Consider the following 26,297-nt stretch of genomic DNA (forward strand, 5'->3'; position numbering starts at 1 on the left):
AAAGAAGATGTGGCACACATATACAATGGAATATTACTCAGCCATAAAAAGAAATGAAATGGAGGTATTTGTAGTGAGGTGGATGGAGTTAGAGTCTGTCATACAGAGTGAAGTAAGTCAGAAAGAGAAAAACAAATACAGTATGCTAACACATATATATGGAATCTAAGGGGAAAAAAAGGCCATGAAGAACCTAATGGCAAGACGGGAATAAAGACACAGACCTACCAGAGAATGGACTTGAGGACACGGGGAGGGGGAAGGGTAAGCTGGGACGAAGTGAGAGAGTGGCATGGACATACATACACCCCCAAATGTAAAACAGATAGCTAGTGGGAAGCAGCCACATAGCACAGGGAGATCAGCTCGGTGCTTTGTGACCACCTAGAGGGGTGGGATGGGGAGGGTGGGAGGGAGGGAGATGCAAGAGGGAAGAGATATGGGAACATATGTATATGTATAACTGATTCACTTTGTTATAAAGCAGAAACTAACACACCATTGTAAAGCAATTATACTCCAATAAAGATGTTTAAAAAAAAAAAAGAAAGAAAAGATCAGTGAACTTGATGACATAGCAAAAGAAAGTCTGCAACGTAAAGTGCAGGGGGGAAAAAGGCTGTTAAAATGCAAATGAACAGAGTCTCAGTCACTGGTGATACAATATCAATAACTGTAATACACATGTAATGGAACACTGCATCCAACAGTAGAAAAATATGCAGTTTTCAAGGGTGCACAGAAGATTTACCTTTTAGAGCATATATTCTGTTCTATAAAATAAATCTCAACAAAATTTAAAAGATTTAAATAATAAGAAACATGTTCTTTGACAACAACAAAAGCAGTACTTAACCCTAAAGTCCTATATTATAAAAGAAGAATCTTAAATAAGTTAGGCTAATGTCCTTAAGAAACCAGAAAGAGCAAAATAAACTGCAAGCAAGTAGAAGCAATGGAATAATATAGATACGAGCAGAAATCAATGACATAGAAAAGAGAATATAGAGAAAATCAGTGAAAGCAAAAGGTGGTTCTTTGACAGGATCAATAAAATTGATAACTGGCTAGCCAGATATACCAAGAAATAGAGAGAGAGAGAGAGAGAGAGAGAGAGAGAGAGAGGGAGAAGACATACATTAACAGTACCAGGAAAGAGAGAAGTAACGTCACTACAGATTCCAGGGATAAAAGGAATAGTATGAACAAGTCTACGGACTTCGGTATGTGATGCTGGGTGAAGGGTTGCAGGCCATGGACTCGGGCAGGATACAGTTCCCATCACACGTGACCGAAGCCTCCCTAACGAGGCCACGTCAAGGATTTCCAAAGCACTATCACAGGACTGCTTGACTTCCCAAGACCTGAAGATCTCGAGATCTTTCACCTGGAGTCCCCAACATGTCCCTCTTTCTCATGATATTCATTCAATAGTGGTTATTTTCTTACTGAGCGTCTACCACGCCAAGCGTCTGCATTAGCGCCCCGCCCCCCAGATGCTCCGTCCCACGTGGGATCCTGTCCCCTGAACCCGCTTCTCCGGCCCCGGCGCCTCGCGACATCACGTCTCACCTCATAAATATGCAGGCCCGTGTCAGGCGGCCCGGGGACAGAGTCGCCTGGTGAACGCCAGCTGCGGGGCCAGGCCTTTCTTCCATTACCTCAGGCGCCCCTTTCGTCGTCCGCGGTGCGGCTCCCGGATCAGTCCGCTGGTCCAGAAGAGGAGGGACCAGCCTTTGCAGCCATTACCCTCATAGCCGGCGGCTGGCGACGCCCGCATGGGGTCGTCCGCGTCCAAGGCTGCCCTCAGAGCGACCACCGATGAGCCCTCCGAGCCCGGGCCGAAACACCTGGCGGGTGAGTAGGCCCTGCTAGGGCGCCATCTCCGTGCCTCTAATGGCGGCGGCGCGCGCGGCCTCCCAGCCCCTTCCCCACCACGCCCCCCGCCGTGCACTGCGTGGGGGGGGGGAGGGGGGCTTTGATTGAGCCCGGAACACAACCACTGTCCTCTTTAACTCCAAACATCTAACTCTTTACGAGTTCCTCATGTACCTTAGGACATAACAGGCAGTGGAGTAGCAACCCAGGCTTCTGAGAAGGGTCTCGTTCTTAACGTTGGCTGTTGCCCGAAGATGCCCCAGCACACAGTGACTTCGCAATCTGTGCTGTTGGCAATATACACAAATCCTACTGCCTTTGAAACCTTCGTAGCCGACTCAACCTTTTGATCACCTCTTGATTTTCGTATTTGGCTTTCATTGACTTAATATGCATTTGTCTTCTAAAGTTTTATCTTCTTATCATCATGGTAATGGGCATGTATTACAGCAACTAACAGTTCACCAAGTTAAGTAGATTAATTTCCTTTATATGTATATTTAAAGCTTCCTGAGCATTATTCTCAACAGGCCCCATATTTGATTCTGGGGCGATGTATGGAATCTAACCCTGGATTGGGATGTAACATGTGCCAGAATTGACTTCTCAAGACCTGAAGGATGAGCAATAATTACCGATGTGAATGATGCATGGAAGCAAACAGGGGCACTTGAATCAGTACCAGCATAGCTGAAAGATTCAGTCCAAAGGCTGAAGTCGTGCAAAAGCAGAAATAAAAGACTTGCAGAGGAAACTTCACAGGAAGAGGAATGAAGCAGACCTAGAGATTTAAAAAATAGCAGAGAATCTCATTCTTCATAACCTTAAACATGGCACAGCAACTGGCACATGATAAGGCATTGACGCTGAGTACATACATTTGTTGAATAAGTGAAGCTGACTTGACAGGGTCAGCCTGTTGCGCTAATCCACTAGTATATTTGTTAAGCATCCTTCTCAGTACCTATCCTACATATATGCATATGAAGATGCTAAGTAATGAATAAGTGCTAGGGATGAAGTTGTTTTATAATTATAGTTTATAGATGGTTTGGGAAGCAAGGAGAATATTTCAACTGATAAACAGCAGGGAATCATTGCATATTCTTCAATAGGAAAAACGAAACAATGAAACTTAGGTTTTGAGGGGCCGTATAAAGTCAATTGATTAGTGGTTATAAACTTGAGGCAGGAAATCAGAAGCTGTTGCAATAAACCAGGTACAAGGCTATGAGGAAGTGGACTCAAGAAGAAGAAGCAATAAGGAATTCAAAGATGCAAACCAAAGGGTCAGACATTGGGAGACACCACAAGGAAAGCTCCTGACTGAATCTTCATAGAATGACACTTTTCTTGAGAGAGGCAGAATGACATGATGGTTAATACCTTGGTTTTCAGGGTCAAACAAACCTGATTTCAAATCCCAGCCCTTCCACTTAATTACCTGTATGACCTTGGGCATATTACTTACCTTCTTGAGTCTTATTCATTCATTTAAGAAGTATTTACCATAATTTGTTATGTGCCAGCTACTGTGCTGGGTCTTCGGGAGACAGTGGTGACCAAAATGGACACAATCCCAACCCTCATCAAGTATACAGAACAATAGGATAGACGGGCATTAAATATCATGTAATATGTCAGTACAAATTGTAGTACTCGTAATGAAGAAAATGTTTTGGATTATTCCCTTTGTCACTTCTCTGAGATTTGATTGCATCTGTATTTAAGTTAAAGTTACCAATTTTGGTTTTGAAAGTTATTTCTCAGTCTATATTTTAATGCTTGTCACTGTCTCTAATTTAGATCTAATCCAATACATAAATGGAACAAATAGGAGTGTTAAACATCTGGCTGATATTCTTTCTGAGAAAACTCGGAGCAGCAGCTGGGTGGTGGTGTTCAAAGCCCTGATTACTGTGCATCACCTTATGGTGCATGGAAATGAGGTGAGCATGGCATCTATTCAAAGGGTAGTCATTTCCTTACTTTTATTACAAAGGACTGTCAGTACACAGTTGCTGAATATGCTTAGTTTGTCAAGGGCTTACTACATTTTTTTAAAATGGAGAATAATGATGCTCTCTATTTTATTTTAAAGATGGTTATCGGTTTTTATCCTACCTCTTGCTTTTGCTTTCATTAGTGACAAGTGGGGGAAGTATGTAACGGTAGATATTAAAAAACAAATTTTTCCATTTTTACTTATGAATATATCTTTGCAATCAGTATTTAAAGTATATTATTTTAACCACTGGATAATAAAGTGGATAATAGAGTGGCTATTTCTCTCAATTCTTTAGATGATTTAGACCAAAAAAAGAGAAAACCCTCAAAAACGTATTGCTGCATAACTGCTTTACTTTACCAGGTAAAGTAAAGCAGAGTTACTACAGCATCACCACAAGACCTCTCCCCACACACACTCTTTGTGTTTTACAGAACAACTGAAATGTTCTACAACATTCAATTACTTATTATTTTCTACTTTAATTTATTTTATTTATTTATTTATTTATTTATTTTTGGCTGTGTTGGGTCCTCGTCTCTGTGCGAGGGCTTCCTCTAGTTGCGGCAAACGGGGGCCACTCTTCATCACGGTGCGCGGGCCTCTCACTATTGTGGCCTCTCTTGTTGCGGAGCACGGGCTGTAGAGTGCAGGCTCAGTAGTTGTGGCTCATGGGCCTAGTTGCTCCGCGGCATGTGGGATCCTCCCAGACCAGGGCTCGAACCCGTGTCCCCTGCATCGGCAGGCAGACTCTCAACCACTGCGCCACCAGGGAAGCCCTATTTCCTACTTTAAATTAACTTTTGTCTCAGTAAGCTTTGCATTAAAAAAATTAAGATTTAGAAATTGATTGCGTTTTGAAACTTATTAAGAAGCAACAGTAATTACACAGTATGGTATTGGTAAAAAATAAACTTATATATATAAAGGGAGTGTAATAGATCAGAAGTAGAACTGTACTTATATGGGAGCTTGCTGGCACTAAAAACGTGGGGGAAAGTATGCAATTTAAAATAAAGCCTTTTGGTACAAATAACATCCCTATGGAAAAAAATAGAATGAGATCTTTATATTACTCCATATAAAAAATAAATTCCACATGAATGAAATATCTATAAATGCAAAAATCTAAATTTTAAAATTGAAGAAAATGTAGGAGAATATGCTTATGACATTTGAGTAGGGAAGACACCATAAAGTTGCAGTAAGATGTTTGCAGCACATATACTACAGACAAAAGATTGATATTCGGACTACATTATCAGTAAGAAAAAAGCAGTACACTGGAATAATGAACAAAAGAAATGAACAGACAGTACATAGAAAAGGAAACCAGAGTGGCTGATAACCATCTGAAAACATACTCAGATAAGCACAATTTAAAATGTGTGACAGGGCTTCCCTAGTGGCACAGTGGTTAAGAATCCGCCTGCCAATTCAGGGGACACGGGCTCGAGCCCTGGTCCGGGAAGATCCCACATGCCGCGGAGCAACTAAGCCCGTGCGCCACAACTACTGAGCCTGCGCTCTAGAGTCCGTGTGCCACAACTGCTGAGCCCATGCACCACAACTGCTGAAGCTCGCGTGCCTAGAGCCCGTGCTCCACAACAAAGAGAAGCCACTGCAATGAGAAGCCCGCACACCGCAACAAAGAGTAGCCCCCGCTCGCCACGACTAGAGAAAGCCTGCACATAGCAACGGAGACCCAAGAGCCAAAAATAAATAAAATAAAATAAATAAATTTATAAAATAAAATAAAATGTGTGACAGTATCAAGAGCTGGGACCCTGAGGAAATGGGAACTCGCATACCCTGTGGATGCCATCCATACATTACCATATCAGGAATGAGAGAAGTAACATCACAACAGATTCCATGGATATTAAGAGGATGATAAAGGAATACTATGAACAACTCTGTGTACTTCTGTATCTGATGCTGGGTGAAGGATTGGAGAGGAGTGCCTTGAGACATGTTTAATAAAATTGAAAATGCCCAGTGACCCAGCAAATACACTTCTCATAGCATGTTTATAATAATTAAAAGTTGGAAATCACCTGAATTTCCATCAGTGGGCAACAGATAACTAAAATGAAGTGTTTATACAATGAAATACTAATAGGATGTATACCAACAAGGCTAGATCTCAAAAACAATGCTAGTAGAGTCCAATATCATTTATATAGATTTTTTAAATTCACAGTTAATATTTGTCCACGGAACAAATATATATGAAACTATAAAGAAAATAGGCTGTAAAGGTAACACATTAAAATTATGATAATGGTTACTTCCAGGTAGGAGAAGGAAATTGAACTTGGGGATGGGGCAAAGGGCACTTTTAACTTTACGTGTAAGACTTTATTCCTCTTATTTTAAAAATAGACTTGAAGTAGATATGTCCAAAAGTTAGTTGTTGTCATTTATGGGTAGTGGGGTACACAGATGTACCAGATTATTGTTTTTATTTTTCTATTAATTAAATTATTAAATAATTTAACATTAATTATTAAAATAATTCTATAATTACAGTTGACCCTTGAACATCATGGGTTTGAACTGCACGGGTCACTTGTATGTGGCTTTTTTCCATAGTAAATACTATAGCCCTACACTATCTGTGGTTGGTTGAATCGTGGACGTGGAACCATGGTTACAGAGGTACAGCATCTACAGAGAGCTGACTATAAATTATATGTGGATTTTTGACTGCACTGCATGGTGGGTTGGCGCCCCTAACCCCCGAGTTGTTCAAGGGTCAACTGTATTTCAAATTCCTCAAAATTCAAAAAGGGAGAAGTGACTAGATAGAAAGTCATGGGTGAAAAGTGTGTATTCACATTAGCTTTAATGTTTAACCCCTCGTTTATTTAGTGGGTATATAAACAGACCAGGCAGCATTGCATATCCTTCAGTTGGCTAGCACAGGGTGTGATGGTGCTCGCCTTAATCAATGCTCCTGAAATAGATAGAAGCTGTATGATAGAATTATGTTAAGTATGCATTCACAATGACAAAATCATGAGGGAACTCTCTTTGTGGACAGAAACTAATTTTAGAATTTGGCACATTTGTTTCATAGCGATTCATCCAACATCTTGCATCTAGAAACTCTTTGTTCACTTTATACAACTTCCTGGATAAAAGTGTCATAGAAGGTAAGCTGATTCTTTGATGGAAATATTTCTCTGTGGCAAGGAGGGAAATGTTCTGAAAACCATCCGTGGTTAAAAAAAAAATTGTTCTGAATTATGAACGATGTGATGTGGTGTACATTTTATGATGGAAAATAATTTCTAAATTCATTCATACAACACATATTTGAGTAGTTACTGAGAATAACACAACATGCAGGCCTTTACTCAGTGAGGCTTTCCTGGGTCAGTCTCCTTTCTCTGCCTGAGTTTTATTCTTTCCGCTTCTCAGCAACTAACCATCTCGTGTTTTTCTTTTCTTTTGTTTGTCTACGAATCACCATTGAGAGTGTAAGATCTATGAAGGCATGGATTTTTGTCTGTTTTGTTCACTACTGAACCTTCAGCATCTAGGACAGTGCCCGGATCATAGGAAGCACTGAACAATTGTTGAATGAAAAAATAAATTGAATAAATGAATTCAATGAGGAGCTGAGTTTCTATCATGGCCTGTCTCTCTCCATTTTGTCTATGAAGTAGAGTCAAGGTCATTTGTTGAGTGGAAGGAGGGTGGGGGAGGGATGGTACCAATGGGATAGGGAGTGTCAGGAAAATGCTAAGAATTTACAATAGTTTCCTTGGAAATGTGAAAGGAACTAATAAAGTTCAGTTATTTCCCCTGTTCAATAATGTCACCATCAATACTACATCATGAGGTGATATCAAGACTTTGAGGAAATAAAAAATAATCTTTAACAGAAAGTTTGAGGAATGTTGTACTAGATGATTAATAAGCCATTCTAGTCTTTGTGCTTCAAAGATGTTGTTGAGTTATATGGGTGAATGTAAAATGGTAAGTCTTTGCATTTATTCACATATATGGTAAATGGTTAACATTGGTGAAACTGGAAATAATAAAAATATTTCATTTTTAGGCTATACTATGTCAACCTTCATCAGACGATATAGCAGGTACTTGAATGAAAAGTCACTCGCCTACAGACTGATTGCATATGACATCACCAAAACCAAGAGAGGGTAGGTAAATATCATTGGTTTGTAAGCAAGAGGTACTGAAATACATATGTGCTCTGATATGTAGTTTGTCAAAAACACAGCTTTATTTCAAGATGCCAGTGTCACAGTGCTTCTCACACTCAATTATTATTGCTGTTATGAATTTTTTTCTCTCTTATAGGACGGATGGTGTGATGAGAACGATGAACACTAAGGAGCTGCTGGACACTCTTGCGGTTATTCAAACTCAGTTTGATGCTCTTCTTTATTTTAATGTAAGAGCTTTATAAATCCTTTGGAAAAATATTGGTAAACAGCATTGTTTACCTGTAGGTGGGAGAGGGAATTTTTTAAAATTGTGGTGGTAATTGATTACTCTTTTATTTAATTTCCAGGCAAATCCTGACGAAATAACTAATGGCATAATACATGCTGCTTTCATGCTCCTCTTTAAGGATCTTCTTCGCCTCTTTGCAGCCTATAATGAGGGGATCCTTAATCTGCTAGGTAAGCTAAAGAATAGGCATTACTTCAAAAAAAATAAACTGGTAAAAATAATTTATTTGTAAAAATCTTTTATCTCTACATTTAGACTCATATGTGTTTTAGATTCAAAATAGAAGATCCTTGCAGGGTCATACGTATTTTTAAATAATGAGACATCATATTCCTTTTTTTGGTTAAAAATAATTGGCTTGGGGCTTCCCTGGTGGCGCAGTGGTTGAGAGTCTGCCTGCCAATGCAGGGGACACGGGTTCGAGCCCTGGTCTGGGAAGATCCCATGTGCCGCAGAGCAACTGGGCCCGTGAGGCACAATTACTGAGCCTGTGCGTCTGGAGCTTGTGCTCCGCAACAGGAGAGGCCGCGATGGTGAGAGGCCCGCGCACCGCGATGACGAGTGGCCCCCGCTTGCCACAGCTAGAGAAAGCCCTCGCACAGAAACGAAGACCCAACACAGCCATAAATGGATAAAAAATAAAGAAAAAAAAAGAATCAGCTGGCCATGATATCCTCTATTAAAAAAAAAAATCTGTTGATTATACTTATACGAGCAGTGTTGTTGCTTGTTAAAGCAGAAAATAACTGGATTAAAACTAATTGTTTTCAACAAGTTAAAATCATATCCAGAGTCAACTTAACACAGAATCATCAGAATGGAGTGAAACTTGGAATTGCTACAATATTAGCTCCTTTGTTGTAATTTATTTTTCTATTTTTAGGCAAGTATTTTGACATGAGGAAGAACCAATGCAAGGAAAGTTTGGGTATTTACATCAGGTTCCTTGAAAGAACGACCAAATTGGCACAGTTCCTGAAAGTTGCAGAGGTACAGAAATCTATTTGTATACGAGGCTTTTGTGCTGTTTTCTGTATTAGTTTAGTATCCTGTATAACTATACCTCTACCCCACCACCATGCCACACAAACACACAGACATTGGTAGTTTAAACTATTTTGTAAACAGTACAGCTAAAAGCTAGAATTAGGTACTTCAAATGTACCTTCCAATGCGTTTGTGGTCAAAAACAATCTTAGAAGGATTTCTGTTTGTGGCCATGAGGATAACTGATACCAAGCTTACCCTCCCACCAGAAAAAAACTCTAAAACCAGGCCAAAAGATATATGACATGAGTCTTTTAAGGCAGCGGATAATAGGTAGAACAGGTCTGTGGTCAGTGAGAGAAGGAAATATACGAGGTGAGCCGCATGTTTGCCCCAGTAGCTGATTCTGACTACTTGAAAAATTAGAACACATTTGTATGATATCCAAAATGCAGCTTAGCTCTTCCCAAAACAGCAAAGATTCAACATCTGGTGAGTCCTTTCTTTTTTAATTTTATCCTAAGAACAAATATAAGTTTATGCTTAAGTGTGCAAGGTATACGTTAGCCTGATGTTTTTCTTGATCAGGGTGTGAACCAGCCCAGCAAGGCATTCATGCTCTTGGAGTATTTTCTCTTTAGCGTACAAATTGGTCTCACACTTACTTTTCTTTGTTAACACTCCTGGCTGTAATGTTTTCTTTTTTCCCCTTTTTTTGTGATTTCAGCAAGTTGGAATTGACCAGAATGACATTCCATATCTTAATCAGGTCAGTATATCTCTCATCTGTGTTTCAGTGACTTTTTAATTTTATTTATTTATTTATTTTTGGCAGCGTTGGGTCTTCGTCGCTGCGCGCGGGCTTCCTCTAGTTGTGGTGAGCAGGGGCTACTCTTCATTGCGGTGCGTGGGCTTCTCATCGCGGTGGCTTCTCTTGTTGTGGAGCACTGGCTCTAATGCGTGGGCTTCAGTAGTTGTGGCGCACGGGCTCAGTAGTTGTGGCTCACGGGCTCTAGAGCACAGGCTCAGTAGTTGTGGCGCACGGGCTTAGTTGCTCCGCGGCATGTGGGATCTTCCTGGACCAGAGCTCGAACCTGTGTCCCCTGCATTAGCAGGCAGATTGTTAACCACTGCACCACCAAGGAAGTCCCTAAGTGACTTTTTGTTTTTATGTTGTGTTTATTGTATTAATCATCATCTGAGACTCCATCATTTTCCATATACTTACATGTGTATTTTCATTTCCCCAAGAGTAACATTTATATTTATACTTATATATACATAGGCTTGTGACTTCTGAACAGGTCTGTGAGCTGTAGGTCTCATAAAAGAGAGCATTCCCCTCTGAGAGCTAAGTGGCGACTCGTAGTATAACAACTCCAGCATGCTTTTTATTTTGTTTTTATTTTTTATTATTTTTTAAATACTTTTATTGGAGTATAATTGCTTTACAATGGTGTGTTAGTTTCTGCTTTATAACAAAGTGAATCAGTTATACATATACATATATCCCCAAATCTCTTCCCTCTTGTGTCTCCCTCCCTCCCACCCTCCCTATCCCACCCCTCTAGCTGGTCACAAAGCACCGAGCTGATCTCCCTATGCTATGCGACTGCTTCCCACTAGCTATCTATTTTACATTTGGTAGTGTATGTATGTCCATATATACACTACCACTCTCTCACTTTGTCCCAGCTTACCCTTCCCACTCCCCGTGTCTTCAAGTCCATTCTCTAGTAGGTCTGTGTCGTTATTCCCGTCTTGCCCCTCGGTTCTTCATGACCAATTTTTTTATTTTATTTTTTTTAGATTCAATATATATGTGTTAGCATACGGTATTTGTTTTTCTCTTTCTGACTTACTTCACTCTGGGTCCATCCACCTCACTACAAATAACTCAATTTAGTTTCTTTTTATATTCCATTGTATATATGTGCCACATCTTCTTTATCCATTCATCTGCTGATGGACACTTAGGTTGCTTCCATGTCCCGGCTATTGTGAATAGAGCTGCAATGAACATTGTGGTACATGACTCTTTTGGAATTATGGTTTTCTCAGGGTATATGCCCAGTAGTGGGATTGCTGGGTCGTATGGTAGTTCTATTTTTAGTTTTTTAAGGAACGTCCATACTGTTCTCCATAGTGGCTGTATCAATTTACATTCCCACCAACAGTGCAAGAGGGTTCCCTTTTCTCCACACCCTCTCCAGCATTTATTGTTCGTAGATTTTTTGATGGTGGCCACTCTGACCGGTGGGAGATGATATCGCATTGTAATTTTGATTTGCATTTCTCTAATGATTAATGATGTTGAGCATCCTTTCATGTGTTTGTTGGCAATCTGTATATCTTCTTTGGAGAAATGTCTCTTTAGGTCTTCTGCCCATTTTTGGATTGGGTTGTTTGTTTTTTTTGATATTGAGCTGCATGAGCTGCTTGTAAACTTTGGAGATCAATCCTTTGTCAGTTGCTTCATTTGCAAATATTTTCTCCCATTATGAGGGTTGTCTTTTCGTCATGTTTATGGTTTCCTTTGCTGTGCAAAAGCTTTTAAGTTTCATTAGGTCCCATTTGTTTGTTTTTATTTCCATTTCTCTAGGAGGTGGGTCAGAAAGGATCTTGCTGTGATGTATGTCATAGAGTGTTCTGCCTAGGTTTTCCTCTAAGAGTTTGATAGTGTCTGGCCTTACATTTAGGTCTTTAATCCATTTTGAGTTTATTTTTGTGTATGATGTTAAGGAGTGTTCTAATTTCATTCTTTTACATGTAGCTGTCCAGTTTTCCCAGCACCACTTACTGAAGAGGCTGTCTTTTCTCCATTGTATATTCTTGCCTCCTTTATCAAAGATAAGGTGACCATATGCCAGCATGCTTTTTAAATGGACAGAACTGATTGGTGGAAACAGCAGACTATTGGGAATAACGAATTTAGGCTTGAGGCCACCTTGCCTACCTTTCAGGTGTGTAATCTCAAGCAACTCATTTCCATTCTCCGTCCCTCGTCTATGCAAATGCAGAATGGGCGTGTTACTCTTGTCTACCTCATAGCAGGGTTGTGAGAATCAAATGAACTCAGGCTTTTTCCTTCCGCAGTGGGTGTGATGTGAGGCAGAGGTGGCCATGCAGCAGGTGAGGATGAAGCGAGGGTCTGGCAGCCTGCACCCCATCCCAGGTGTATCATAAGGCTTGAGCAGCAGGGGTTGCTGGCCCAGCCTGGACCTGCTCTGGGCCCCAAACTAATATGGCAGGCCACCTTAGGTCACTTGGAAAATGGGCCAAAGCAGTCTTCCTTGGTATCCAGAATGCAAAGAGACCTACCAATAGTCATGTTTCCTTTTTTGGGATGAGATGTGCAAGATGCAACCATTTGTCTTCTGTTTTCAATGGGATTTTCTGGTAGATCCCTGGCCACTGAAACCCTAAAAATTTTACCGTTATGGAAGGCTCCTGAATGTTTGTAGGGTTTACCTCCTATCTGGAGTGCATATAACTTTCCAAGGTCTCCACTGTACTGGCACCTCCCTGTTCATCTGATCCATTTAGCATGAAGATCATGAACAGAAGTGGATCAATGCGATTTATGAGGCGTGACCAGATGGTCTAGACTTCTTCTGACCATATTCTGACATATGGGTTGAGAGAGTTAACACAGCCTGGGTCAGAGTATAAACGTATAGCATTGCCCATTCCACGTGCCTACAAACTCTTACTGATCCACACTTTAGGTGGCAATGGAAAGCAGAACATTGACCGAACTGTTAGCCACATACCATGTTCCTGAGACTACATTAACCCACCTCTACCAAAGGAACTATAGTGGCTGCAGTTGGGTTACTACTTGATTGATTATGCTGTAGGATGTCACTCTCCAGGGCCTGACTGGTTTGGGGGCCATACTGGTGAATTATATGGAGATAGGGTGGGGACCATCACCCCTGCATCCTTTTTATCTTTAAGATTGGCACTGATTGCTGCCATCTTCCTAGGAAGATCTTGTTTATTTTTACTGTTGCGACTGGATGGCAGGAAGGGGGGTGGAGTAGAGGTCTCCATATCGTCTCCAACAAGGGAGACTCAGGACTTTCACAGCCATCCCCCTGGATCTCCCCATCCCATGAGTCAGGGCTTTTACTCTTTCCCAGTGCCTGACTGTGGTGTGGCAGACCTGCCTTGGTTGGGACTGGAGGAATGGGGAGAAGTCTGTAAAGAGAGAGAGGGTGATGATGTGGGGTGAGGAAATTGAGAGGATTTGGGATCCAGAACACGGTGCATCCAGCAGTGGCCTCAGGTGAGAGGATAGAGGAGGTTGGGAGGAGAAGGTAGTTGCAGATGCAAATAAATCTTGGGTTTGGTGGCAGAGAAGGAGAGAGTTTCTGTCTGATGTCTTCTCAAAAATCTTTCAAGGACTGCATCTTTATTCCCATCTTGCCCCTAGGTTCTTCATGACCATTTTTATTTTTAGATTCCATATATATGTGTTAGCATACAGTATTTGTTTTTCTCTTTCTGACTTACTTCACTCTGTATGACAGTCTCTAGGTCCATCTACCTCACGACAAATAACTCAGTTTCGTTCCTTTTTATGGCTGAGTAATATTCCATTGTATATATGTGCCACATCTTCTTTATCCATTCATCTGTCGATGGACACTTTGGTTGCTTCCATGTCCCGGCTATTGTAAATAGTGCTGCAATGTACATTTTGGTACATGACTCTTTTTGAATTATGGTTTTCTCAGGGTATATGTCCAGTAGTGGGATTGCTGGGTCGTATGGTAGTTCTATTTTTAGTTTTTTAAGGAACGTCCATACTGTTCTCCATAGTGGCTGTATCAATTTACATTCCCACCAACAGTGCAAGAGGGTTCCCTTTTCTCCACACCCTCTCCAGCATTTATTGTTTGTAGATTTTTTGATGATGGCCATTCTGACCGGTGGGAGATGATGTCTCATTGTAGTTTTGATTTGCATTTCTCTAATGATTAATGATGTTGAGCATCCTTTCATGTGTCTGTTGGCAATCTGTATATCTTCTTTGGAGAAATGTCTCTTTAGGTCTTCTGCCCATTTTTGGATTGGGTTGTTTGTTTTTTTAATGTTGAGCTGCATGAGCTGCTTGTAAATTGCAGACCTACTAGAGAATGGACTTGAGGACATGGGGAGGGGGAAGGGTAAGCTGGGACAAAGCGAGAGAGTGGCATGGACGTATGTACACTACCAAACGTAAAATAGATAGCTAGTGGGAAGCAGCCGCATAGCACAGGGAGATCAGCTCTGTGCTTTGTGACCACCTAGAGGGGTGGGATAGGGAGGGTGGGAGGGAGGGAGATGCAAGAGGGAAGAGGTATGGGGACTTATGTATATGTATAACTGATTCACTTTGTTATAAAGCAGAAACTAACACACCATTGTAAAGCAATTATACTCCAATAAAGATGTAAAAAAAAAATCTTTCAAGGAAAGAAATGTGTCCTCACAAGCATTCCTTCATGTACAGATAGGTACGAAAGGGACCTATTTTGTGCACAGACATTGAACCCCACAGAATGGTCCACAACAGGAACCATTGTTGGATGAAATAACGCACAAATTCCTGAATGAGAATTCAGATAACCAGACGGAGAGACAATGAGAATATCTGGGTTAGTAGGGGAGAAGATGGAATTTCATTGCCCAAAGTCACCATAATTGGTGGATTTAAATCAACATTCATTCACAGACACAGGCCTGACCCCTACCAGGAAGAAGGCGCTATAATGAATGAGGTACACTCCTAGCCCCTGAGTTCCTGCAAAAGAGACCTCACTTCCTTGAGGTGGTGAAGCTGGGAAGGGTTCCTGTGCTGAGAACCACAGCTTGGCTGTCATGGGGGCCCAGAGGAGCATCAGTTGACCTGGGCTTGGCATCTTGGCCTTGGCCTCCTTCAGTGCTCAGCACCTGTGGCCAGAGCTCTAGGGGACATCTGACTGTCGGTCGGCCAGTTTCTCTCGTGCTTGCAACAGTCTTTATGTGAAGCAAGAGCTGCTAAACTGTTAGGTGCAGGCTCACCATTTTCAGGCTCTGCCAAACCCTTGTGTCTTCTGAAGGGGCGTCTCCCTCATTTCCTCGGCTGACCCTTCCTCCTCGATTTCGACACTGTCTAGGGCTCACAGAGCCTCCCTCTGCGAGTGGCTGTCTGGTGCGTCTGCCTGTGTCCATGCCTCTTCTTTCCACCGTCGCCTGCCGTTCGTGTTGAGTGCGACTCCCGGAAACTCGCTAGCAGCGTCTGCTCTGTCTGCCATTCGATGCACTTTTATTTTTCCCCAGAGCCGTTCAAACCTACGTCTCTGGGCCACACCCCTCATCAGAGCTCCAGGGGCACAAACTCGGGGACCTACCAGATGGTTCCGCCCTGCTGGGTACCAGCTTCGCCTTAGCATAGCCGCGGTTTTGGTGGGCGGAGGGCCACCGTGTGCCTCACGCAAGCGCTCTGACAGCCTCACGCCTACCCTTTCGCTGGGAAGCACCGTTTTGGGGCCTTGTAAGTTTTCGGTCGTTCTGAGCGGGGTTCTGCGAATCACGGGTGACAGCTTTGCCACAAATTTATAGCTGTCGGTGAATTATCTGAAAGCAAATCGGATGAAAAAGAATGTTGCCAACCAACGTTGTGCAAGTAGTGACAACTTCTATTTATTTATTATTTTGTTGTATATTTATTGAGTGACTGAATGAATGAACTAGAAATGCTCTGTGTTTGCCCTGGTGATGCTGGGAGTCGCCTGGTCATTTTGGGCTCCCTCCGCCCCTCTTTGCCGTCTAGTATGTTTGAACCTTTGAAGCTCACTCTGGACTCCAGACTTCCTGGTGTCCCTGCTGCTGAGGGGCCTGTGAGCTCTGGCAAGGAACAGATTCTCCAATTCCTCTGTATTCAGGGTGCCCACGTGGTTAAGAGGCGTCCCTAGGGGGATCTTCTCCTGGTCCTCATATTTGGTCCAGCAGGAAATCCCTCTGAGCAGAGTTCTGCTTGGATGCCTCAGCCCGGCAGCCCGGCCGCACTGAGCGGTATCCAGGACTCCTCTGAGTGTGTATACCTCTTGTGCCATTATTGTCATTCATAGCACTCCCTTTTCCTCTCAGAATGGTCCCTCAGCCCTGCCCACACCTCTGTGAACAGTTCCTTCATTAAACCCTTCTCCAGCTGCTAGCTCAGCAGCATCTATGTCCGTCTTTGCCACCACACCATCATCCTAGCTTCAACTCGGATCCTTTCGCTTCCCCATATATCTGCCCCCTGCTGTTTCTTTTACGCAATGCAACCAGAATGCTGATCTGAGAACTTCCAAAATACAGATCACTCCTCACTTCGAAGTCATCCGGTATTCTCAAGTTAAAGTCCAAACTCCACAACATTGCGTTGATTTTAAGGTCTTGCATCGTCGAATCCCTCCCAGCTTCAACTCCTCCACGCTCCCCTTGGCAACATGGTTCACCTTTATTCGTGGTCTGTGCCATATGCCCTCCTGCCATGCTCATTCCTCTCCTAGTATCCTACTTTTCTCCTGGATATCCTTCAGCTCTCAGCTCAGTTGTTACTTTGTTCAGGAGTGCTTGCTTCTCTGACATCCCTGCCTTGGTCAGATTCACTTACTTAAACACTACCTATCATGCACCTCTCTTTCACAGTACTTTTCACAACTTTCATTTTACATTTATTTGTTTGATTGTTTGATACCTCTCCTCCGCCAGACCTGTAGACTGGAGCCACAAGCAAAAACAACCTAGTTGCAGGCTTCATGACCTGGGAAGCTCCAGTCTACAGTGAACAAAACAGACCAAATCTCTGTCTTCATGGAGTTTTATATTTTATTGCAAGGAGACGGATAATAAACATACACGGAAAGAAACCTATAACCTCAGGGAAGATAATTGCCATGAAGAAAAAGAAAACTTAGTGAGGGTAAAGAGACTGTTGGTAGGTACTGTTTTATCTAGGATGGCCAAGGAAATCCCAGTTGAGGAGGTGACATTTCAGGAGAGACCAGAGACGGTGAGTGAGATTCTCTCTCCCTCTTCCCCAGTAGGCTTAATGTTTTACTTAAATTTATTCAGTAATCTAGTGACTCATGAAGGAACCATAAGTAATGAATAATTTCAAGCCCAATGTCTCCTCCAAAGGAAATACATATTTTAGCAGCCCATTGATCATTTTAAGATGCTTTTTTATTGTTTTTTAAGCAATGTATGTAACAGTATAGTTTGAGGCTATATAGTAATGTGATTTGATACCAAGATAGTTCTTAGCAAATTCATACTCTCCTATATCATAAAAAGATTTTGAATAACATTAAGATGCCTGTATAGCAAATGATTAAAGCTAAATAATTGCTAGAAGTAAATTCATTATTAGTAGTAGCATCTTGCTACTTTTAATAATGAATTTACTTCTAGCAATTATTTAGCTTTAATCATTTGCTATACAGGCATCTTAATTTTATTCAAAATCTTTTTATGATATAGGAGAGTATGAATTTGCTAAGAACTATCTATCAAAAAACAACTTTTTTCCTAATAACTTTATTTTTAGGTACCCTGCAATTTACTTGAAGGACTAACACAGCATTTAGCTTCTTTGGAAGAGAAAAATGACATTTTACCTCCTTATAGGTAAGTTGATAAATGTCTTAATATAGGTTAATTTTGTTTTCATCTAAATAATTTCTCTCATTTTAGCAACATCACAGTGACTAAATAAATTACAGGCTTTGAATATGGTGAAATGCTATACAGCCATTTTAAATGATAATATGGGATAGAGTATTTCAGTCTTTTGTGGGATTCCATACGCTTCACAAAGGAACATCTTTTGTTATACTGAGTGATTCTCAGAGTCAGAAGTTGGCACTTGAATAACCCCTCTTTGAAGAATTTGATTTCTTCCCTTGGGGACTCCCCTAGTGAGAATAACTGTTGTGCATAGTAACATTCAAGATGAATGTGTGTGTACGCATGCATATACACAAACCCACATACACGTGCTCCTCTATATGTGCACACATACACAAATTGAATAATATAAACTTTGAGGTATATCACTTCAGAAATGTTCACGTTAGCTATTTCTGACTGGAAAAATTATGGTTGATTTCAGTTTTCTGTTTGTACTTTTCAGTATTGTGAAAATTTCAAAAATTTTATTTTTGGCTGTGTTGGGTCTTCGTTGCGGTGCACGGGCTTCTCATTGTGGTGGCTTCTCTTGTTGGGCTGCGTGGGCTCTAGGCACGTGGGCTTCAGTAGTTGTGGCACGTGGGCTCAGTAGTTGTGGCACATGGGCTTCAGTAGTTGTGGCTCACGGGCTTAGTTGCTCTGCGGCATGTGGGATCTTCCCAGACCAGGGCTCGAACCCGTGTCCTCTGCATTGGCAGGTGGATTCTTAACCACTGTGCCACCAGGGAAGCCCTGTTGACTATTTCTTAATTATCTCTTTATCATAGATGGATGTATAGTTAGTGTATAGTTGGATGGATAGATTGATACATGGATGGATAGATGAGTGAATGAAAGAAGTGCAGGCTCAGCTGGGTAGGATATATGTGACTCTATTCATCTTTCTTGTGATCTCTTCAGTGTGCAGCGTGCATTGATTCCCTCCATCCCAAATTGTCCAGTTGTGAAAGCTTCAGCAAGCAGAGCTTGGCTTGAAGGTAATATAACGCTATTGTATGATTATGATGTCAGTGATAATTGAGGGCAGGATTAGAACCTTTAATTCTTACATTTCCTAACCACCTACTATGTCTGCTGCCTCTTCCTAAAGCAGTCTTTGACCCAGCAACTGCATTTCTAGGAATTTATCCCGTATATATATTCATAGTTGTGAAATGACATATGAACAAGGATATCCATTACAACATTGTAATAACAAAATGACTCTTCATAAGGGTCTTGTTTTAATGTACCGGAATGGAATGGTCTCCAACGTGTATTGTTAGATAGAAAATGAGCAAGGCGGGAAACAGTGCATAGTATGCTACCACTTTTTCTTTTCCAAAACAGAAAGAAAGAATATATATGTTTATTTCATTTCTTAAAGAATACTTCTGGAAGGATATCTGAGAAATGAATAAAATGTGCAAATAATTACTACTTAAAAGATAAATTTTACCAAAAAAAATAAGACATACATAAATCCGGAGTGATGTCTGTGTACAGACCTTGTCGTGCTTACCAGGTAAGTCCTTGGTAAGCTCCTAAGGTTAGTTTGCCTCATAGTCAGGAAATTTGAAAGCTGGTTGATGACACATTGGCAACTTGAAATTGGCTATGATGGAAGTATGTATACCACAAAAATGGACAAACACTATAAAACAGGCCTTTTCCTGGAGAGCTGGCTGTTATACGTTTCCTGGCGTGCAACCGCTCAAAATCAGCCATATTCTGTTTTTTAATGGCTGAGTTTGATTCAGTGATGTTACTTGACCCTCTATGCTAGACGAAAATCCCTGTAATAATGAGCTATACTATCATAGGGTTTATATGTCTTAGAATTTGTTTGCTCTTAATTCAACTTGAAGATTTAAACTGCATCTATTTTAACTGTTGTTTTCTTTTGTGCATATTTCCTCAATGGACACGCTTTCTGCATTTTCAACGGGTGAGTTTGACCAAAACCATGATGAACATAAGTCCTTTGAGTAAAACCGTATGTATAGCAAAAACTGTACATTTGCTTCATTTCCAAAAGAAGGACTGTTTTTCTGAGGCCCTATGGTTTGGGAGTCATTATAAGGTTAAATGTAGTGGTTGACAAGCTGTGGATTCAGTCTGATGTGAATGTGAATCCCAAGTAGGGTAGAGGGGGAGGAGGGGAAGTACGATTATGGTGTTATAAAGGCCTCTGGGCCTGGTTCCCAACAGCCCAAAACTGGCTTCTGGTGATATCTGCGCATGCTGTCCTGAGGACTTAGCCTAGGCTGCCTAACAGTCATTGCTTGAGCCAGTTGTGTTGAAAAAGCCTGTGGCCAGCTGAAACCACTTTTTCTCTTCAGTCACTGTGATTTAAAAATACTGGCCATGGAACCAGAGTACTTGACTTTAATTTTCACTCTACCATTCATGGACTGTGTGACTTTGGGTAGATCACCTAACCTCTCTGTGCCTCAGCCTCCTTATCCTCAGAAGGTTGCTGTCAGGGTAAATGAGTCAATAGAAATGTAGAGTGCTTAGAACAGGACCTGACCCATGTATTGCTTACAAGTGTATTTTTAAAGTTTCATGTATATGGGGGCCTTCTAATTATCTTTTTCTTTTGTTATTGAATTTTGTTGTTGACATAGTGCTTACTTGCACTGTGTCAGAGAACCTCTGTGTTTCAGTCCTTTGGAATTTGTTGATACTTGCTTCATGGCCTAGCATATAACCTTTTTCTTTTTGGTGGAAGTTTCATGTGCCATTGAAAACTGTATCCTGTTGAGGTTTTTAATTCTGTTGCTCAAATCCTCTATGTCTTCATTGATTATTTCCTATGCTTGTTCTTACAGTTTCTAAGAAAGGTGTGCTAACATTTCCCCTGTCTGCTCTAGTCAAAGTCACCAGTGACCTCTAGGTTGCAAATCCAATGATAATTTCATCAGTCTTCAACGTGTCCAAAACTGGACATAGTGCATCACTCCTTTTCTTCTTATCTAACTCTTGGCTACTTTTTAGACTGTTTTCCACTAATTCGTCCTCATTTCTCTTCTTTATCTATATGCACGCATTTCCTAGATGACCTCATCCAAGCTCATGGCCTTAAATACCATTTACATGATAAGAACTCCCAAATTATTATCTCCAGCTCCAGCCATACCTCCTGAACTCCAGGGTTGTATATCCAAGTGTCTATTCCGTGGTAGCACTTGAATGTCTAGTAGGACTCCAAAACTCAACGTGTCCAAAACTAAGCTTTTGATACTTGACCCCAGACCTGCTTTATCCATGGTTTTCCCCACCTCAGTTAATGGCAAATAGCAGTTCATTTTTGCTAAGAAGAATGTGACTAGGACCAATGTGAAGGAATGAGGAAGGTGGGTGGGACAGAGGACTGAGCTAGAGGACGGGTGCCAGGAGAGGGGAGTACTAGAGAAAAGGCTGGAGCTGGAAGAGTAAAACAGTTGGGCGGACCAAGGTCTTTACAATTCCTTACGAACCCCTCCATGGCCTCCTCCCTGTTCTTCAAGCACACCAAGCACACTCTTTGCTCAGGACCTTTGTGCATGCTGTTCCTTCTGCTGGATCCGCCCAGTTCACTCTTTTACATGCTTCAGCTCTTTACTTAAAAGTCCCCTTCTCAGTGAGCCTTTCCTGTCTAGCATTTAAGTGCCCACTCTCCCACCAGCATATCATAATCCTTTCCCTGATATGTTTTCCTTAGCACTTATCACGATCTAACATATTATGTACTTTATTTGTCTTGCTTATTTTCTGTCTCCAATAGAAGGTAAGCTAAATGAAGGCAGAGATTTTTATCTTCTTTATTCACAACTGTATCTTTAGCACCTAGTACAGTGTCTAGCACACAAGTGCTCAATTAAAATTTATTTAATTAATCATTTTAAACGACCTTATTTATACCAATTAACCTAATAAATTGAAGTCCTGTTGCTTTGTAATGGGAAGGTACATATATATATATAATTACTGTATGGATAGAAATTTGGTTTAGCGTTTCATCTGATTCTGTCTCTTATTTTCAGATTGTTTTCTCTACGTGATATATTACAACTGACATTGCCTTCACAAGTCCACAAATGTATTGCAGCCAGACAGCAAAGTGGAAGAGTTGTAGCAAACAACCTGGATGGCTCACTGGTTAGCCCTGTAAGAAGTAAGCATCTATTTTTAATTTAATACTTGAGATATATATTTTTAAATGCATTTTTAAAAAAAGTATTTATACAAAAATAATGTAAAATTTGTGTTTGTTTTGCAAAACAGATCTTAACTTTGGAGAAAACCCAGTCAACAGGTAAGTTTTTTATTATTTAAAAAAGACAGCCAATAAATACATGTTAGAGGAAGGACGGATGAGACTCATACCTGAAAAGAGTTATTTTTAACGTAGATTTAACCCTTCATGGTTCATCGGAAGGATGGTTTTCTAAGCACATCTTAAATGTTGGCATTCCTCATAGTTCTTTGTATTCTTGGTTCTTTTCTTACTTTATGATATAAACTGTATTAAATGAGTAATAATTTTTTATTTTATTAAACAAAGACAATGAAACTACCAGTTGGAGTGCCTCAGCATCGTAAGGTAATCAATGTTACTTCAGTGAGTGCTTCCCTACATTTTCAGCCAAAAAAAAACCCCAAAACAAACAAACAAAAAAACCAGGCAAATGGAAACCAAAGGAAGGACGAAGTGATATTAACAACAAATAATGTAGAATGTAAGGTCAAAAGCAGTGAACAGAACAAGACACTATTTAGGGAGATACAACAATCTTAACAGTTTATGCACAAAGGTGAATACATAAAGCAAAAACTATTATGCATGGAGAACTTGAGAAAAGTATAGTTAAAATGGGCAGTTTCGAACCACCTCTTTCATCGTTGGACAAATTTAGTAGACAAAACAAGAAAGGACACAGAGGAATTTAAATAATACATAATAAATAAATAATAAACCTAAGTGTACACACACACACAGAATGTTCATTTTCTTCAAAGCAATCACAAAGAAAACCTTTAAAAACTCCTAAACAATTTTATGGACTACATTCTCTCATCCAATAGAATTATAACTACTTAATGAAAAGTTGGCCATGAAAATCTTAACTACTTATAAATTCAAAAATATAATCCTTTTGCCAAAGAGGAAATCAAAAGGAAAGTTAACTATCTAAAGGTAATGAAAAAGAGAACTTCATACCAAAGCTAATGGGGCACCGTGAAAGCTGAACAGAAAAAGATTTCATCACTGTTAAAAAAGATAAATGAACAAGAATTTAGTTTTCTCTTAAGAAGATAGATAATAAAACTATATTAGGAAGATAAAATTTATAAAGATAAAAGCTTAAATTAATAAAATTGCAAAGAAAAGTAAATCTGAAACTTATTTCTTTAAAGTCCAATAAAATGAGGTCCTCTGATTCAACCGAAAAGAGAGTGTAAAAGTGTACAACATGAGGAATAAGAGAGCTGATGTAACCACAGACGTAGGAGAGATTAAGGTAACTATAAGTGAATACTTTGTGCAACTGTTTGGTAACAACATATTTGAAAATCTAAAGGAAATTGATGATTTCCAAGCAAAATATAATGACAAAATTCATCCAAGAAGAAACAGAGACATGCATAGACCAATTGCCACATAGAGTAGAGCTTTATCTATCCTTAAAGAATAGGAAATTTCAGTTCCAGGCTATAGAAAAAAGGGAAGAGCTCCAATTCAGTGTATGAAGTGACATGACCTTAATATGAAAGCCCAGTAAAGATAGAAGAAAGTGCTGACTAAGCTCATATATTCATTATAGATGTCAGAATTCTAAATAAAATATTCACAAATAAAATCCAGGAATATATTAAAAAATTCCACTACCTGTACAGAGTGCCCCTTTTCTTTTTGAGTGTGCCATATGAAACACCCTGTCTGGCATGGTAGTAGTAGAGGTTAGGTATAATGGAAAGTGGATGCACCTGGCACATGTTCTGGGGTAGAGGTGATAGCAGTTGCTGTCAGAGGTGAGGAGAAAAGCGGGACCAAGGGATGGTGCTTAGGTTTTTGGCCTGAGCTACTACATGGATGGAATTCTGTACTGAGACAAGCTCTCGAGGAAATACAAGGGATAGCCGTTTCCAGACACCCAAAATCTTAAAAAAAAAACTACCTACCATGCACCTTTGCTTAGGAAGATCCTACAGGGTGTGCTCCAACAAAACAGAGAAGTAAACTAAGAAAGAGGAACACATGGGCTTCAGGGAAACAGAGTACCCTACTTAAGTGAGAGGTGGAGGGAATTTACCATATAAAAACAATGGAAGTTATATTTACTTGTACAGCAGCCAGTTTAGAATGGAACCGAAGGATGTAGAGCTCCAGGGGAGATGTCTCCTGGAAAAAATCAAAATGACGTATTATTTGGTGCTAACATTTATTGTTTACTCTGAGACAGATACTGTTCATTCTAAGTACTTTACACATAATAACTCAATCTTTCTACTTGAGAAAGTTATTATTTCCACTAGATCACAAGCTCCATGAAAGCAAATAGTTTCATCTGTTTTATATATTCCAAGCACCAAGGATGGTGCCTGGCATCTAGTAGATATTGAATGGATATTTGTTGAATGAATGCAATGAATCCACATTTCACATATGTGACAACTGAGATACAGAGATTCTTTAGGATTATGGAATCAAATACCATAAGGAAAAGTGTGGCTACTTTTGCGAAGGGGAAGCGGTGACTGGTATTTTTGGTTTTAGATCTTTTAGCACTGGTTGACTTTTTAAACTCTGCATCACGTGGATAAAAACTAAATTTCAATAAGTCAAATGAATACAGAATAAATATGAGCTTTTAGATACAAGAACCATTTCTTAGAATTAAAACTAAAGTGTATGTGGAATAGATTATTACATAATTTGGTAGAGGAGTTGAAATAGATGTAGAAAACAGGGATAATAATCTTAACCACTGGCATAGAATATAGACTCCTAGTCCTGCCATTAATTAACTGTAAGACCTTGAGCAAGATATTTCCCTTCTCTGAGTCTGTTTCCTCATCCATAAAATGAGAATTTATAATACCTACTTCACATAGTTGTTATGAAAGTTAAATGATATTTAAGATTGTGAAAACGCCTAACACAGAGCCTAGTAAGAATAAATGTTCAGTGAGAGTTTGTTTCCTTTTGTTTCTATTTATTCTCTTATTTATACAAAATATTACACATCTTGTATTATTTATTCTCTTAATAACTCTAATTCTATGAAGCATAGTTTATCCCAGTCTTACAAATGAGGAAAGAGGTTAAGTTATTTAGTCAAGGTTACACAGCTAGTTAATAACCTGGTGAAGCTCAGAATGCAATACTTCTGCTTCTTACTCTAGTGCCCTTTTGACCCACCACCATGGGGAATACTAGGTTTTTTTCCTTCTATATAAACTATTAAAATAGTTTAGAATTAAATGTATTCGTTCAAGTCACTTTTTTAAATGGGCAACTGGTACTATTGAATTCCTTCTATGAACTCTCAAACTTTGTTAGTGGGAGATTTAAATTCGGCATTATTTATAAAAAGTAAGCTGAAATATTTAGTTTTGTAATGATACCTTAACTTAATATAGAAAATAGCCAGTGGTCTTTTTTTTAATCTTTTCTTGTGATTCCTTCCTATTGTATTTTACCTATTGATGGCCATAAACATTGTCTCAGAGGCTATATCCTGACGAGATGTTTAAATGGTAGATTTGTCATTTCCCCAAATGGGCTGATTTATAAATCTCATTTTAGATCAAACGTGAAGGGGTGTCAATCCTCAGAGATGGAAGTGACTGGTGGAATGAACTGGCAGTTGAATAGCTGCACCTGCATATCAACCATCTGGAACCCAATTTCTATTCCTCCGGTTTCCCACATGGTAACATTTGTGATGTATTATTACGTTTTTTCCTTTTTGATATATACATATAACATATACATTTGTATTAGAGAAGTAGGTAGACCAAGAAATGTTCTCTTTTTAATCACTCTTAATGTATTGTGCTAACATTTGTCGTAAACATGTTAAGCTAACTAACTGTTCCTCTATTTTTGGAAGGGTCGATCCTGTGGTGGGGAGAGAACTATAGAGTTCCACCATTTTGCTCCACATTTATTGAACACCTATTAGGTATTTAGGCACTGGGCTGACAGATCAACGGTAGACAGACATGTCATCAAATAGAGGAATTGAATATTCCAAGTGGA

At 40.0% G+C, this 26,297-nt stretch overlaps 1 protein-coding gene and 1 long non-coding RNA gene across 2 annotated transcripts; both read left to right on the plus strand.

Annotated features, from left to right (window-relative positions):
• Positions 1-1,778: 1,778 nt before the first annotated feature.
• LOC137756491 (phosphatidylinositol-binding clathrin assembly protein-like) lies at positions 1,779-19,088 on the plus strand. Its single transcript, XM_068532729.1, has 10 exons — positions 1,779-1,857; positions 3,685-3,827; positions 6,969-7,044; positions 7,956-8,058; positions 8,219-8,312; positions 8,433-8,544; positions 9,258-9,364; positions 10,089-10,130; positions 17,928-18,007; positions 18,968-19,088. The coding sequence occupies exons 1-10, from the start codon at positions 1,779-1,781 to the stop codon at positions 19,086-19,088; spliced, it is 957 nt and encodes a 318-aa protein (XP_068388830.1).
• A 3,037-nt stretch (positions 19,089-22,125) lies between these two features.
• On the plus strand, positions 22,126-25,934 carry LOC137756766 (uncharacterized). The gene is made up of 3 exons (XR_011072259.1): positions 22,126-22,205; positions 22,316-22,346; positions 25,842-25,934. It is a non-coding gene; the product is annotated as an uncharacterized lncRNA (long non-coding RNA).
• The last annotated feature ends 363 nt before the right edge of the window (positions 25,935-26,297 follow it).

Source organism: Eschrichtius robustus, chromosome X, assembly GCF_028021215.1.
Source record: "Eschrichtius robustus isolate mEscRob2 chromosome X, mEscRob2.pri, whole genome shotgun sequence".
Taxonomy (NCBI): domain Eukaryota; kingdom Metazoa; phylum Chordata; class Mammalia; order Artiodactyla; family Eschrichtiidae; genus Eschrichtius; species Eschrichtius robustus.

Bases quoted from the DNA above. Each gene is read 5' to 3' on its own strand.
- LOC137756491 (XM_068532729.1), top strand. From the start codon at position 1,779: ATGGGGTCGTCCGCGTCCAAGGCTGCCCTCAGAGCGACCACCGATGAG. The intron at 7,045-7,955 runs GTAAGCTGATTC...TTTCATTTTTAG, and splicing joins GGATAAAAGTGTCATAGAAG to GCTATACTATGTCAACCTTC. The intron at 18,008-18,967 runs GTAAGTTGATAA...TGATCTCTTCAG, and splicing joins GACATTTTACCTCCTTATAG to TGTGCAGCGTGCATTGATTC.